Genomic DNA, 17,698 nt, shown 5'->3' with positions numbered 1-17,698 from the left:
CATCATGGTTTCCATGATCACCAAATCAGCATATCAGAATATTTCTGAAGGATCACGTGACAATGAAAACTGGAGTAATTCTTGTAAATCCAGCTTTGCCATCATATAAATTAATTACATTTTAAAAGATATTAAAATGGAAAATGGCTATTTTAAACTGTAATTATATTTCACATTTTGATCGACTAAATGCAGCCTTGGTGAGCATAAGAGACTTTTTTCAAAAACCCCACAACCCCAAACTTTTGGAATGGAAGTATAAGTGTAATTTATATTTGTAAGAAATTAAAAAAAAAAAAAAAAAAAAAAATCTGAGAAAAAAAGAAAAAGAACAAACACAACTAAATGCTTAATATAAATAAAATAATGCATACTGTATATGGGCTACACACTCATTTACACTGGTAGCTTACTTGTGTTACAAGGGATATCAGAAATGAGAAATATATAATTATTAAAAATATTAAAATTATTGAAATTTAATCAAGACCAGATCTCAGATCAAGTCAGATCTTTATTCCATGTTATAGGGTAAATGATTTAATATGACAATTGAAAGATGAAAAAAGTTATTTATTTATTTAGTTCATTCCTTAGTAAAATGTGCCCATGTACACCCTGCAGCTAAACTAGGTAGTCAATTCTCATTTTGGTGCTTAAAACTGTTTAAAAGGTCAAATTGTAAAGTGTAGGCTACAGTTACGGTTATTAAGCACATGCTATCAATCACTGAACATCTTTATTATTATCTTGTCAGAGCTTTGAATCAATAACAGTTTATTGAAACATGCAGAATGACAGTCCCATAGGGGTCTATGCATTTATTGTGTCTTTGGATGGACAGTCCCACCTGACCGCAGAGGGCTTTAAAACTGCGCCACCTAGCGTCTGAACTGTTGCAGAACATAAATAAAGGATTCCAAACACGAGAAACGCCAGAACTTTGCTATGGTTACAATGGTTTCAGTCAATTCTCAGAATGTTGTTGATTCCATTCAAGTCTGTAAGAGAAAATGGTAATTTCACAGCAATACATTACATTACAAGTACATTTTGGCCATTGGTCTCCTATTCCTCACATTTTTGACAGCATTTTAAATAAACTTTACACACCCAAGTGTCCTCTTTTGCTTTCAAGATCACTCGCATATAGATGTATCCAGTGGTTAAAGTGGGATTTGGCAGGTGGGGGAACCCTCAAATTTTGTGTAGGTGCAACAGGGAAAAATTACTCACTGTGGGACAACACATTTAGTATTGTGGCATAGCAATACTTTTTGGGACAAGAGTGTCACTGTGGCGCCAAGTATCACAAAACTTATTTACTTGATATTTTAATGGTATTATTTTGATCCATCTACATCTACACTGATATGATGACAATACTATGTTAAAATTGCTGCCCACCACAATATGTAACACAACCTTGTTTTTCACAATGTAGGCTAAATTTAAACCTAAAAATGGGAAGTCGAAAACTGACTGAAATGTGAGGTAGTTAGGGGGGTTCAGGGGCATGCTCCCCCGAGAAAATTTGGATTTCTCTGACATAATTATGTGCAATTTAGGGCTTTTGAAGGCCAATTGTTTTTTACATAAGAAATAGGTTTAAAACCTTGTCATTAGATTATCAATACCTGCTCTCTCCTCATCTTCATCTTTCTTTTTCTCTCAGTCTCCTTATCCTGCCCTATTTCTTCCCCTCCTAAAGCTGAACTTTGACTGATAGTGTTTTCATTTTTCGTCTGTGTCATGTTTCCCATAAAATATCTAAGTGCTTCCTGTATACCACTTTTCAGAAGTGGGACTTTTATGATCTTTGTTTCCTCGATTAGTTGATGACTTTTATTTTGAAATCTCTCGCAACAGTTTGAATCGTGAACTTTATTTCTCAAAATCATTTAAAGTCGTCATGGATCGCCAAACCACCGCTGTCCGTCCAGAACATCGGTTTGACACCAATAACTTGAAAAGATATTTGTCAGGGACACTTGACAGCTTTTCAGACAACAGAACTTTAACTGTGCATCAGTACATGTAAGAAATCTCCCAACACATCTCCTTTAGATGCACCTCATTCAATCAAAACCCATGCTTTGCTTGTTTGTTATTGTATTATTTTATTTATTTGTTTTGAATAGAGCTGGTCAGTCCAACCCAACGTTTTACATTGAGACTGCAGACAAGCGTTATGTGCTCAGAAAGAAACCTCCAGGAGAACTGCTGCCTGGAGCTCATAAGGTAGGTAGGCTAAATATCGTATTAGTGTAAAAAAGCAGGATAACATGCATATTTATAGAATATTGTAATGGTGAGTTTAATACAGCTTAGTTGGGTCAATCAAACGCTGTTGGGAACATGCAGAAAGGACTTTGACACCATGACTGTACTTGACAACGCAACACATAATTGCATGTAGTAGCCTTTAGTTAATCAGCAGAGGGAGACAGAGCCAAACAATACTAAGTGAAATGTGCAAGATTGCAAGATTGTACACTTGTTTTTTTTTCTCTCAGTAAATGCTTTACACTTTTTCTATGCCAGGTAACTTGACAGTTATCAATCTTTTGTGTTTTGTCATGTTTTTCAACTAACTTGATCAGGTTTCATTAAAAGGCAAAACTGTACAGATTTCTAATATCTGGTGCCATAAAAATATTATTTGCTATGTATTACTATTACAATTTCTAAATTGGTGCATTTTGGACGAGACAGGTGGATATTTAAACATTTTTATAACAAACTAAAACTATTAAAAATAATTTTCATAAAGCTGAAAAAAAAAAAAAAATTGATGAAAAGGTTAAACTAAAAAAAAAAAAAAACTAAAATGAGAAATGTGGCCTTGGCAAATAACATAAAGTACTAAAATTACAAAAACTGCAATAAATTGAAGTTAAATCACGAGACTAATAAAAATGACTAGAGCACAAATCAAAATTACAATTACTGAAACAAACTTATATTAAATTATATAATATATAATGACTGAATGAATGAGGCATTTATATAGCACTTTTATATGTACTACTGTACACACATATAAAAAATAAATACAAATGAATTCAAAATATTAATAAATAATATACTAATATATAAATAGTACTAAAATAACACGGAAACCAACAGGACTTTTTTTCTGACTTTCTGACATTCAGTGTCCTTTTTGAATGTTTCCAATGTTTTAATTTCTGTTAAGGTAATTTTTTTTTTTTTAAAGACAGATTAAACAGTAATTATGTGTAATATTAAATATCATCATAATGGTGTCAGTCAAACAAAACATGATCATGTACTGTTTGATTTTGTGTGTGCAGGTAGATAGAGAGTATGCTGTTCAAAAGGCTCTGTATTCTGTTGGCTTTCCCGTTCCTCACCCTGTGATGTACTGCACAGATACTAGTGTCATCGGCACAGAGTTCTACATCATGGAGCATGTACAGGTACTCGTACGCCGTGGAAGTTACCTTGATTGTTAATTTAATTAATGTTGTTACAATGTTGGACCATGTCTGAGTTAAATATAGCCACATTTAGCCAGCATTTCTCAGTTTTTGAATTCTCTTTGAGATTCAGTCTAACAGTCTAACAAGTTATGCACTCTGCCAGAAGGGGGCAGTCATGATTGATTTTTTGCCTCACCTTTTTTAGTCTGTGTAGTTTTCAATGGTTTAAGAATGGAGGAACATCAGGGGTCATGTTATTCTGTATATGTATGTCTGCACATCAGGGACGTATATTCAGGGACTTGAGGCTCCCAGGGGTCAGTGCGGCAGAGCGAACAGCTTTGTATGTGGCTGCAGTGGAGACTCTAGCCAAACTTCACTCTCTGGACATTGATACGCTAAGCCTCATGGGATACGGAAAGGGGTCAGGTTATTGTAAAAGACAGGTGAGATAAAGACATTGTCAGTCATGAGGTATTGAGCTGAAATCCAAATTTTTATTGTTACTATTATTATATTCTATATCTATGGTCATCTTTTAACCCGGCAAGAAACTTATTTTTTAAATGATGTCTTGTTTTCAGGTGTCTACATGGACAAAGCAGTACAAAGCCTCTGCCCACAAAGAGAATCCTACCATGGATAAACTTTGTGATTGGCTAAGCCACAACCTGCCAGCCAGTGACAATGAAGTGTCCCTTGTTCATGGAGATTTCCGAATTGACAACCTGATATTCCACCCTACAGAGGTACTCATACCTACGATAAGTCAAGTCATCTTTATTTATATAGGTATTAGCGCTCTATACAATACAGATTATTTCAAAGCAGCTTTACAGTGATAAACAGGTAAATAATGATCAATGATGCAAATAGAGATCAATTCTGCTGTAAAGCAGCTCTAGAAATACAATAGTGTCATTGTTCAGTTCAGTGTTGATTCAGTTCCTTTCAATAATTGTTTAAAGTTATGGAAATTATGGAAAGAGTTCAATTAATCTAAACAGCACCTCTTCTGAATTATGGGCCCCCTCTATTCTGATGATTTTTTTTTGTCTTAAATAATTAAACAAAATAAATAATTGATTAACGCCATAATGGTGCCTCACTGCTCTTGACTGAATAACTTTTGTAACTTTAATAAGGATCAATTTATTAGTCAAGATTATATTCAGTGTTATTTTACATTTGATTATTCCATTTCTGTATCTGAAAACTACTGTTAGACCACCTTAAAAAGCACTGTTTATTTTATTTGCACATTTGCTCTTGCTATTGTATTTATTTGTGCTATTGCTTGTAGTTTGATTATTTGTTCTTATATTCTTTTTTATTTGACATTAGTCCTTATTTTGCCTGAACATAGCACTAAAACCGTAATACAATCCGAACCGTGAGTAATTTGACATTAGTCCTTATTTTGCCTGAACATAGCACTAAAACCGTAATACAATCCGAACCGTGAGTAATTTGACCACGTCACCATCGTTAACACCCGTTTAAAAGTTTGAAAATCAAACATCAAATAATATATATAATCTTTTGTACGATTATAAATGACTTTACTGACACTTTTGATCAATATATGTGTCCTTGTTGAATAAAAGTATTAATTTTTAAAAATGTTATGTCTATTTGTTGGAAATTCCTCCATATAATCTTGGCAGTCAAGTTTAATGCAAAGTGAAAATGTTTCATTATTACAGTGGCATTATCTTTTTAGAGCCTTAAGATTTTTTAAGCTTACATACCATTGTCAGCGGATGATTTATTACAGAGAGAATTGTAAAGATCAAGTAAATCAAAACCAACTGGCAGAGCAAGTCTTAAATTAACCGCCCATTATAATGTCACATGTCTTTTAGCAGAACAATCTTAATAAGCTTATTGAAACTCTATTTTCCCACATAATATTTTGTAATGATGGGTAATAGATATAACAATGTGTTTCTGTCAGTCAAACCAATACCTCAGTCCCTCCTATGAAAGAGTTCAGACTTTTACATGTGGGAACATATGGGTCTCCTGAAAGGTTTATTATCTCTCTTCAGGCTCGTGTGCTGGCTGTGCTGGATTGGGAATTGTCCACTACTGGACAGCCAATAGCAGACTTGGCCTATTTTCTCATGCCACACTATTGGCCCAGTCACTACAAAGTCATCAGCACAATGGGCGGAGTTACAGGAGTCAAGGGTGGAGAATGTCTTTTTTTTTTTTGTACAAATATTTTTGTAGAGTTTAAGGGATAATTCATTATTTACTCACACTCATCTTGTTCCAAACCCATAAGGCTTTAATTAATTGGTTTGGTTTTACAATGCCTTTATTACCCCATTTAGATCTTTTAAGTTTTGGTTAGCTGGACTTTCTGTGGAGGGACAGAAACGTCTCAGGTTTCATTAAAATATCTTAATTTGTGTTTTAAAGATGAACCAAAGTCTTATGGGTTTAGACCACCATGATGGTGAATAAATGATGACAGAATTTCCATTTTTGGGTTAACTAACCTTTTAAGGAAACAGTGTCCTTTTTATGTTATTTTATTATTGCTTTAATCCATCTGTTGCTTTTGAACAGGAATTCCATCTCCAGATGACCTGATCTCCATTTACTGCTGTTGTCGAGGGATCCCAAACTCTCTCCCCCAGCTAAACTTCTTTATTTCCATGGCCATTTTCAAAATGGCTGCAATTGCGCAGGTATTAAGTTCATGCAGGCCATGTCAAGCCATTGTTGTTAAAACAAAATTAAACTGTTTGTGCCTGTAAATATGACTGTGGTGAGCAGGATGAGGCTTTAGCAATTATATCGCTCATTATCAATCACGCCACCGGCCTCGCGCCGTTCTCTCATGGCCCTCGACCTCATCCTGCTCGCCACAGTCATATTTCTCCAAGATTATTACATGATTAATGTATTTGATTTGAAATATTCATTATTTGAGGGAAAAAGGAGAGTGTAGTACAATGAGAGACATGAAACTAGCACAACTACACTACTGTGCAAAAGTTTGGGATCAGGAAGATTTCTTTTTTTTTTTTTTTTTATGAAATTAATACTTTTATTCAGCAATAATGCATTAAATTAATTTAAAAAATACAATAAAGACATTTATAATTTTCATATAATTTCATAATTTCCAATAAATGCTGTTTTATTCATTTCTTTTCATCAGAATCCTGACACAATGTATCACGACTTCCACAAGAATGTTAAGCAGCACAATTGTTTTCAATATTGATAATTACAGGTGCTGGTCATAAAATTAGAATATCATCAAAAAGTTGATTTATTTCAGTAATTCCGTTAAAAAAGTGAAACTTGTATATTATATAGACTCATTACATGCAAAGTGAGATATCTCAAACCTTTATTTGTTATAATTTTGATGATTATGGCTTACAGCTTATGAAAACCACAAAATCAAAATCTCAGAAAATTAGAATATTACATGAAATCACACAGTAATTACACAGTAATCCCATGGTCATTGAACCAGGTTTTGGTTATTTTGGCAGTGTGGGCAGGTGCAAATCCTGCTGGAGAATGAAGTCAGCATCTCCATAAAGCTTGTCTGCTGAAGGAAGCATGAAGTGCTCTGGAAATGTCCTGGTAGACGGCTGCGTTGAGTGGACAGCACAGTGGACCAACACCAGCCGATGACATGGCTCCCCAAACCAACACAGACTGTGGAAACTTCACACTGGACTTCAAGCATCTTGGATTGTGTGCCTCTCCATTCTTCCTCCAGACTCTGGGACCTTGGTTTCCAAATGAGATGCAAAATTTGCTCTCATCAGAAAAGAGGACTTTGGTCCACTGTGCTTTATTAAATCCAGAGTCAACGCAGCCGTCTACCAGGACATTTCCAGAGCACCTCATGCTTCCTTCATTCTCCAGCAGGATTTGCACCTGCCCACACTGCCAAAATAACCAAAACCTGGTTCAATGACCATGGTATCACTGTGTAATTACTGTGTGATTTCATGTAATATTCTAATTTTCTGAGATTTTGATTTTGTGGTTTTCATAAGCTGTAAGCCATAATCATCAAAATTATAACAAATAAAGGTTTGAGATATCTCACTTTGCATGTAATGAGTCTATATAATATACAAGTTTCACTTTTTTAATGGAATTACTGAAATAAATCAACTTTTTGATGATATTCTAATTTTATGACCAGCACCTGTATAGGAAATATTTCTTGAGCATAATATCAGCATATTAGAATGATTTCTGAAGAATCATGTGACACTAAAGACTGGAGTAATGGCTGCTGAAAATCTCTGTTTTGCCAGCAGGAATAAATTACATTTTAAAATATATTCAAATAGAAAAAAGTTATTATTATAACTTATAATACTATTTCCCAATATAAAATAATTGTATTCAAAGAGTTATTCAAAAACATTGAAAATATCTTACTTTTATATCCAAAATATCCAAACTTTTAAATGGTAGAACATGAGGGAAATCAGTTGCTTGGAAAAACTGTCAATTATTCATGGCCATTAACCAACTACAGTATGTCTGAGTACAGCTGACCAATCAGAATCAAGTTGTGGCAAGTCGGCCTTGTCCTGTTTGTCACAAAGTATTCCAGAGCCATGTATTAAAATGAGAAAAACATATTTAATAAACATATTCTATGAAGGTAGATGATTTTACTCCCAGAATGTCAGTTGTATGCAGTAGTTCATGGTTGCGAATGACTGGTGAACCTTCTGTTTATTTTGTCTTATGAAACACAACTAATACACAGAGAAAATCACACAGGTGCTAAACTTATTTAGGACCAATAATTCTCTTTCTCACCCCATTATATGCAAGGGGATTTATGCAAGGCATTTGTTGGGCAATGCCAGTTCAATGAACGCAGCTGAGTTTGGAGAGAGCGTGGAGCCATTAGCCGAGCTGGGTTTACAGATTGCCTTCAGGTACAACAGCACAATCTCAACTCTTCATGCACATTAGAGGAATTACTTGCATGACAGATCATCTCTTAATGGTTATTTTCAGTTTTCCAATGTCCAAAAAGACTTTCTAAGGATCTTTCATTATTTCACTTCGACAACAAGTTTTGTTTAAAAAGCATGCTGTGTTTTGGTTTTATTTTGTGGCTTATCTTTGAAGTTGTTTCGGAAACAGCAGAATATGTAATTAAAGGTGTTTCAGTGTAAGCAGGGTGTATAATTATCGGTTGTATTTTTATTGTCAGGGTATGTTGTTTGAAATTTTGCTTGGTTGTAATTATAAATAATTATGGTATTTTATAAAGGATGTGTTTTTTTATTGCAGCCCCACATTATCCCTGCCGATCTCTCATCAGCTGTTCATGCAGTCACCCAAAGGTCAGGTTGTCCTTCAGCATGTGAAAGAGTTCATGAGAAAGCACATACTTCCTGCGCAAAAGGTCAGCACTGCCGTCAGCTGTGTGGAAAATCCTTACGAGTGTACAGAAAGATATGATGTCAAAACATCTTTCATAATATCAGGAGATTATCTGGTTATTTGAATTTATGCAAATATAAAATGCAAAAAAATTAATTATATATATATATATATATATATATATATATATATATATATATATATACTATGGGGTAGTAGGAATCACTCGCTCAACTGTCGCAGAGACCGCACTGGAAAAAACGGTGGTGGTATAGCAGTATACTGTCTAGAAGGAATATCCATCTATCACAATCCAGCTAGAGACCCTGATGACTTTGAGCTCATGTGGTTCACTGTTGCTCTGAAAACCAGGACACTCCTGATAGGTGCTATATACCGCCCCCCAAGTGCCTCCTGTGATATCTTGGACTACCTTGACAAGAACACATTTTCAGTGATGGACGAATATAGAGCACAGTCTGTAATGCTCATAGGCGACTTTAATGTACACCACCACGAGTGGCTGGGCAGTAATATAACAGACACTGCTGGACGGCGAGCCTTACAACTCGCCAACTGTCTGGGACTAGATCAGATTGTCAGGGAACCAACTAGAGGAGATAATATTCTAGATCTAGTTCTCTCAGACACACCAGCAACCACTACCACCTTAGCACAAATGGGATCCTCTGATCACAACCCTGTTTTAATACAGCTACAAATCCCAGTCTTTAGAGATAAGCCATACAAGAGAACAGTATGGAGATATGACAAGGCTCACTTTTGGGAAATGAGAGGTTACCTTACTAACATTAACTGGCCCAGTATTCTCAAGGATGAAGATCCTGAAATCATCTGCACAAACTTTACCACCATACTGCGAGATGCCATGGCATTATATATTCCCAACAAGACCATCACCAAAAAGCCCGGGGATAAAGCCTGGTTCAACGCAGAGTGCAGAAGATTAGCCATGAGAAAAAGAAAGCTTTATCACAACATACGGACCTCCCGATGACCCGGCTATGAAACGGAAGTTCCTCAAGGCTAGAGCAGCTTTCAATCAAGCTGAAAAGAGGGCAAAAAGGGAGTATTACACCAAATTGAGGAATGATCTTGCAGATAACTCACTAAGCTCAAAAAAATGGTGGGGCATAGTAAATTCACTTTCAGGCAGAAGTGGTTTCACAGACATCCCTGTCATTGAACACCGGGGTACCACCCACATCAGTGCCAGTGCAAAGGCTAACATCTTCTGCCAAACCTTTGCAGAGAAGTGTACTTTGCTTGATGCATCTGCGCAATCGTTGCCTCAGTGCCAGCAACCAACATCCTCTTTTGCCTATGTGCACTTCAAACCCAAAGACATTAGAAACATTCTTCGCAACCTTGGCCCAGCAAAGGCAACGGGACCTGATGAAATACCAACAAAAGTCCTTAGAGAATGTGCAGCAGAATTGGCCAGCCCCCTCAGTCGTCTCTTTCAACTTCTCTTCTCACATGGCGTGTTCCCCAAACAATGGAAAAACGCCAGAGTGATACCAATACATAAAAGAGACTCAAAATCAGATCCAACAAATTATCGTCCCATATCCCTCCTCTCAGTCCTTAGCAAAGTGATGGAATCCTCAGTTCATAAACAGCTCCAGGGCTACCTCTTCCGCCATAAACTAATTTCTAATAAACAGTATGGATTTAAACCGAACCACTGCTCAGCAGACCTCCTTACAGTTTTGTCGCAGACATGGAACAACATCTTAGACAAAGGAGGTGAGGTGTACATTGTTGCACTAGACATTAAAGGAGCGTTCGACCAGGTTTGGCACAACGGCCTTCTGGATAAGCTTTCTGCTAAAGGCATAACTGGGCCATTACATTCTTGGCTACAGAACTACCTGGAAGGAAGGTCCATCCAGGTCGTGCTCTCTGGTCAGTCCGCATCACCTCAATCAATCAACGCCTCGGTGCCCCAGGGATCCATTCTCGGCCCGCTATTATTCTCCATCTTCATAGACGATGTTGTAGAACAGTGCGATAATAGCATTTTTCTATATGCGGATGATTCCACCATTTACGTGTTTGTAATCAACAGATCTCGGCCCCCATTGACTTCCATAGTAGGAAAAAAATATACTATGGTAGTCAATGGGGACCGAGATCTGTTTGGTTACAAACATTCTTCCAAATATCTTCCTTTGTGTTCAGCAGAACAAAGAAACTCATACAGGTTTGGAACAACTTGAGGGTGAGTAAACAATGATAGAATTTTCATTTTTGGGTGAACTATCCCTTTAATGGTCCCAATGTGGCAGCATCCCTAAACAAAGACCTGGAGAATATTCGTAGGTGGGCTGATACCTGGAAGGTCACGTTCGAGCCTAGCAAATGCAAGGCTACGGTTCTGTCGAGAAAGAGGCCTCCATCCTGCCCGGACCTTTTTTTTGGGGCAACCAGAATTGACCTTTTTGAGCAGTTGAACATTCTGGGACTATGTATCGATAAGAAGTTGCTATGGACTAATCACCTGTCAAACATCTGCAAGCGTGCTGGACAGCGTCTTGGAGCTCTGCGTAGGTTGGCCAACAAGCTTGATGTCAAAGGTAGGGCCAATGTCTACAAGGCACAAGTCAGGAGTACCATGGAGTACTCATGCCTTGCCTGGATGAACGCATCACAGACCACCCTTGGGCAGCTTGACAACATCCAGAAAAAGGCACTGAAAATCATTGGGGAGGATGAGGACACTGCCCTAAGGAAATATGCAATCAGCCAGCTCAGCCGTCGTAGAACTGTTGCAGCAACAACTGTGCTTTTCAAAATGCACGCTGAAAACTGTCCAGAGGATCTCAAAGCTCTGCTACCCCCACCTGATCTCTTTTGCCGAACCACTCGGAGAGCACGACCAAGTCACGCCCTAAAACTCCCCAAGTCCAACACCAAATGCTTGGGGAGGAGTTTTCTTCATTCGGCTGTAACAACTTGGAACTGCCTCCCCTGTACTGTAATGTTCAGGCCTTCAAGAAGAGACTAAACAAACACCTCCTTAGCAAAAAAACTGTAATCTCCTGATGCTTAATGTCACTTATCCTATATATCTAGTCCTGAGCAGCTGCAGATCACGATAGGCTCTCGGAACATGAACTATTAATGCCTGTATCTGCTTAAGCTTAAAAAAAAAAAAAAAAAAAAAAAAAAAAAAGATAGTTAATTTTTTTTTATAAAAAGACAATAAAATAATGTATTTGATTAATAATAATAATAATAATTTTTGTTTTGTTTTGTTTTGTAAAAAAGTTTGTTTGTGTACAATTATATTGTTTGTTACTATAAGGAGAATCTTATTTCCCCCTTTTATTTTCTCTTGTATAGAAAGTAAAGGAGTACTATGCCAAACACAAGGACACACTTGAGAGATGGCACACACCTCCTGTGTTAGAGGAGTTGAAGGTGATGATACATACAATCATTGGAATATTATATAGTACCATCATATCACAACTTATACTGCTGTTTGGGGTCAGTAAGATTTACATGAAATTGATCAGAAGTGACAACAAAAAGACTTGTACAAGAATCCATCATGGTTTCCACAAAAATATTAAGCAGCATAACTGTTTTTTCAACGTTGATAATGATAAGAAATGTTTCTTGAACATCAAATCAGCATATTAGAAGGATTTCTAAAGGATCATGTGACAGTGAAGACTGGAGTAACGGCTGGAGTAAATTATACCAACCCTAAACTTCATCAGTAGTGTCAAAGAATAATGTATCTAACTGAACATATTTAGAGTCATATTTTCTCTATGTATCCGTGTGAGCAGGCAAAGGCTCGAGCCGCAGGCTTGTGGAATTTGTTTCTTCCTTCAGAGAGTGGCCTCTCTCAGCTGGATTATACCCATATCGCAGAGGAGACAGGACACTGCTTCTACGCCCCCGAAGTCTTCAACTGCCAAGCCCCAGGTGAGTGTTTGCATGGGTCAAAAATGTGATTGTTTTTATGAGGCTTTTGGATTTTGGCTTAAAGCTACTTAAGGTACACTTCTTACTTATAATAATAATAAGTGTATTTTTATATATTATAGTACAGAATAATAAAAGTAACATGAAATGTAACAAGTTTTCCAACCATAATTAGTGAAAATCAGATTTATCAGAGAAGTGCCATATTTTGAGTATATCTACATGTTTTTTTTTTTTTTGTCGTTACTGATATTTATTTTTAGATTTAGTGTAAATTTCATGTAATAGAATTACATTTGGTGTGATTTGTAGACGTATTTTCTATTTAAAACAGAAAATCTCGCTGATTGTGTCAGCAATCAACACAATTCTATATACACTACCGTTCAAAAATTTGGGGTTGGTAAGATTTTAAATGTTTTTGAAAGACATTAGTATATTATGCTAATGAAGGCTGCTTTTATTTGATCAAAATAAGTAAAAACAGTAATAATGTAAAATATTTTTACAATTTAAAGTTTTCTATTTTAAAATGTTTTTTTTTGTTGCATCTTTTACTCTAGCCTTCAGTGTCACCTGATCCTTCAGAAGATTAAAATATCCTGATTTTGTGCTCAAGAAACATTTATTATTATTATCAATTTTGAAAACTATGCTGCTTAATATTTTAATATAGGATTCAGGACTCTTTGTTGAATAGAAAGTTCAAAAGAACAGCATTTATTAGAAATAGAAATATTAGAAATAACATTATAAAAGTTTTTCACTTGATCAATTTAATGTATCCTTGCTGAATAAAAGTATTTATTTCTTAAAACCAATCTTACTGACCTTAAATTTGGAACAGCAGTGTAAATTCTGAGTGACTTATGGTAGTATTGATACAGTAAATGTCCAACAGACACTGGGAATATGGAAGTTCTGCACCTGTTTGGCACTGAGGAACAGAAGAGACTCTGGCTGGAGCCCTTGCTGAGAGGAGACATACGGTCCTGCTTCTGTATGACAGGTGATACGTGTAAAAACAACTTATTTTCTAAATGTACTAACTAACTGATCAGTTTTAAGGAAGCTTATTATAATTTAGCTGGTTTCTGGTTCATCTGACTGACTGGACATTTTTTTAAATTGTTAATTCTTTTTTTGGGAACACTTTATAATAACTGCATACTATGAATATTAGTTAAGCATTAGTAAATAGTTAATTAATAATTTATAAAGCATTAATGTACATTAATAAGCAGTTTATAAGTACAGCTATAAGTGCTTTATTCTTGCATATCTATAATGTGTTTAATAATTGTATTTAATTGTATATAAATAATACGTTTATTATTTCTAAATTGTGTATTACATTATTTACAAACCAGTTATTTAGGAGTTGTCAGTTGTTCATAATATCATTTAGAAAGTGAATGATTAATAAACTATTTAAACTTACATTTATACATCTTGTATATACATTTAGACATACAGTGAGGAAAATAAGTATTTGAACACCCTGCTATTTTGCAAGTTCTCCCACTTAGAAATCATGGTTGTCATCGTAGGTGCATGTCCACTGTGAGAGACATAATCTAAAAAAAATAATCCAGAAATCACAATGTATGATTTTTTAACAATTTATTTGTATGATACAGCTGCAAATAAGTATTTGAACACATGAGAAAATCAATGTTAATATTTGGTACAGTAGCCTTTGTTTGCAATTACAGAGGTCAAACGTTTCCCGTAGTTTTTCACCAGGTTTGCACACACTGCAGGAGGGATTTTGGCCCACTCCTCCACACAGATCTTCTCTAGATCAGTCAGGTTTCTGGGCTGTCCCTGAGAAACACAGAGTTTGAGCTCCCTCCAAAGATTCTCTATTGGGTTTAGGTCTGGAGACTGGCTAGGCCACGCCAGAACCTTGATATGCTTCTTACAGAGCCACTCCTTGGTTATCCTGGCTGTGTGCTTCGGGTCATTGTCATGTTGGAAGACCCAGCCTCGACCCATCTTCAATGCTCTAACTGAGGGAAGGAGGTTGTTCCCCAAAATCTCGCAATACATGGCCCCGGTCATCCTCTCCTTAATACAGTGCAGTCGCCCTGTCCCATGTGCAGAAAAACACCCCCAAAGCATGATGCTACCACCCCCATGCTTCACAGTAGGGATGGTGTTCTTGGGATGGTGCTCATCATTCTTCTTCCTCCAAACACGTTTAGTGGAATTATGACCAAAAAGTTCTATTTTGGTCTCATCTGACCACATGACTTTCTCCCATGACTCCTCTGGATCATCCAAATGGTCATTGGCAAACTTAAGACGGGCCTTGACATGTGCTGGTTTAAGCAGGGGAACCTTCCGTGCCATGCATGATTTCAAACCATGACGTCTTAGTGTATTACCAACAGTAACCTTGGAAACGGTGATCCCAGCTCTTTTCAGGTCATTGACCAGATCCTCCCGTGTAGTTCTGGGCTGATTTCTCACCTTTCTTAGGATCATTGAGACCCCACGAGGTGAGATCTTGCATGGAGCCCCAGTACGAGGGAGATTGACAGTCATGTTTAGCTCCTTCCATTTTCTAATGATTGCTCCAACAGTGGACCTTTTTTCACCAAGCTGCTTGGCGATTTCCCCGTAGCCCTTTCCAGCCTTGTGGAGGTGTACAATTTTGTCTCTAGTGTCTTTGGACAGCTCTTTGGTCTTGGCCATGTTAGTAGTTGGATTCTTACTGATTGTATGGGGTGGACAGGTGTCTTTATGCAGCTAACGACCTCAAACAGGTGCATCTAATTTAGGATAATAAATGGAGTGGAGATGGACATTTTAAAGGCAGACTAACAGGTCTTTGAGGGTCAGAATTCTAGCTGATAGACAGGTGTTCAAATACTTATTTGCAGCTGTATCATACAAATAAATAGTTAAAAAAACATATATTGTGATTTCTGGATTTTTTTTTTTAGATTATGTCTCTCACAGTGGACATGCACCTACGATGACAATTTCAGACCCCTCCATGATTTCCAAGTGGGAGAACTTGCAAAAAAGCAGGGTGTTCAAATACTTATTTTCCTCACTGTATAGTAATAGTTACTCTGTGTGTTAATAAATGCTTTATTAACATGTATTCCTACTGTAATTAATGATTAATTCAGGTAGTTATAACACATAGTAGTTGTCAGTAAACTATTTTTGTGAGCTCATCTAAAGTGAGGACTATTTATGCCTCAGTGAGTTGGTAAAGTTGAAGATCTCCGTCCACACCAGCGTTTTAGCTGCGTATTAGAATTGATCTCCGTCCACATTAAAACAACTGAAAACGCGGATCACGTGACCATTCACCCACACTGGGCATGCGCGTGCCGGTGTAAACCTAGAGACTTTCAAACATCAAAATGTCATTTATTAATATGTATTTGTGTCAAAATGACATATAAACATATTTTCCTATTCTATTTTGCCTGGAAACGCTTCCAACACGCTTGCGTGTCGCATGAAAAATAGGCGTCGGTTCTATTTCTAGCATGCACACGTTTTCCACGCGAGCTGCGACTGAGATGCGGCAGTTTCTTACTGTAAGAAACTGTTCCAGCGGGTGGAGTTTACTGGTACTGAATATTACCTGTGTATACTCCATGACTGATGACACCCAATCATAGAGCCGAGCGTTAGCCTCTGCGTCATCGTTTCTAAAGTCCTCCGTTTTGACCCGTCTTCACTAAAACGCCCTGCGGAGATTCAAAACGCAAAACGGGGTCGGCAGCGCTTCTAAACTTCTCCGTTTTAGGTCTTCGTTTTTGCTGTTTTAGTCTGGACGGGAGGTGCCAACGTAGCAAAAGGTCTCCGTTTCTAAACGAAAACGCAGTAGTGTGGATGGGGCCATAGTCTATTTGTACGTTTTTCCAAGATGCAATATATGTATGGTGTTCCTTAATTTCCAGTTCATGAGGATAGTTCTCTTCTCAATATGCAGAGGGAGGGAGATATTAGAATGTGACATCCCATAAGGACGGATAGTGATTCAGTGACGTTTTCCCCGATTTTGTTTAATTGGGATGCAATGCCAAATGGTGTGAACCTAGGTGTGTGGGTTATTTTGTGTGCAATGTGGACAGGTTTCTGAAGTAAATCCTATTTGAAACTATTTCCATCCAGTTAGTATTATGTCGTGCTTCCAGTCCTCCTTGTGTTTTTAGGTAATGGTTGAGTCTAGAGATTTAAACCAGGTGAGGGTGGGTTGTATTGGAATCATTGAGAATAAATAGTTTAATTTAGGGAGTGTTGTCTTTTTTATGACTGATATTTTGCCCAAAATGGATAATGACAATGTTTTGACAGATGGCTGCTGCTAACGGTTCAATGAAAATGGTGAATAGTTAGGGGGAGAGTGGGCATCTTTGTCTAGTTCCCAGTGCAGTTTAAGCAATGTGATGTTAGTCAATTGGTGATGATAGTGGCTGATTTATATAGAATTTTGATCCAGTTAATGAATGACTCCCCAAAGCCAAAGCGACTGGATATTTTTCTTTGGTGTGTTTACATAAGATTTATTAAACAGCTGAACGCAGCATAACATAATAGAATAAAGCGCAGTAGTCTCCAGAATCAGATATGGTTCACACTCAAGCCTCTCTAATGTTACACGCTCATTAGTACTTGACTTATAAGGAGGATTTATATTTAGGTTAATAATGAGGTCTGTGTTCAATGAGTGAACAAGGAGTGGAACATCTGGTGGATGAGATTTAGGAAAACAAAGTGATTTTGATTCTCCTGCTAATAGAGCAAGCCAAAAGATGGCTATAGAGTGTATATGTGTGAGCACATGTGTAATGGTGATTTAAAAAGGCATCAAGTTTCTCAACATGCCTATACAGATGGTGTTGTAATGCCCCCAGAGTTTTCAT

The 17,698-nt window shown here is 36.9% G+C and overlaps 1 protein-coding gene across 2 annotated transcripts in view; it reads left to right on the top strand.

Annotated features, from left to right (window-relative positions):
* Window positions 1–1,866: 1,866 nt before the first annotated feature.
* The window catches only part of acad11 (acyl-CoA dehydrogenase family, member 11), an 81,464-nt gene continuing 65,632 nt past the window's right edge, over window positions 1,867–17,698 (top strand). Inside the window, exons 1-12 of one of the 2 annotated variants that reach the window (XM_084399040.1) lie at window positions 1,867–2,037; window positions 2,142–2,245; window positions 3,322–3,443; window positions 3,731–3,892; window positions 4,031–4,195; window positions 5,498–5,639; window positions 6,024–6,145; window positions 8,280–8,386; window positions 8,748–8,862; window positions 12,210–12,287; window positions 12,665–12,803; window positions 13,705–13,812. In XM_084399040.1, the coding sequence (XP_084255166.1) occupies window positions 1,913–2,037; window positions 2,142–2,245; window positions 3,322–3,443; window positions 3,731–3,892; window positions 4,031–4,195; window positions 5,498–5,639; window positions 6,024–6,145; window positions 8,280–8,386; window positions 8,748–8,862; window positions 12,210–12,287; window positions 12,665–12,803; window positions 13,705–13,812 (1,489 nt within the window). In that variant the 5' untranslated portion in view covers window positions 1,867–1,912. The remainder of the gene's footprint in view (window positions 2,038–2,141; window positions 2,246–3,321; window positions 3,444–3,730; window positions 3,893–4,030; window positions 4,196–5,497; window positions 5,640–6,023; window positions 6,146–8,279; window positions 8,387–8,747; window positions 8,863–12,209; window positions 12,288–12,664; window positions 12,804–13,704; window positions 13,813–17,698) is intronic. The other variant, XM_084399039.1, reaches the window with a different exon arrangement.

Source organism: Rutilus rutilus, assembly GCF_951802725.1.
Source record: "Rutilus rutilus genome assembly, chromosome: 24".
Classification (NCBI taxonomy): domain Eukaryota; kingdom Metazoa; phylum Chordata; class Actinopteri; order Cypriniformes; family Leuciscidae; genus Rutilus; species Rutilus rutilus.
The sequence above is the reverse complement of the archived record's forward strand: the minus strand, read 5'-3'. Positions and strand labels throughout refer to the sequence as shown.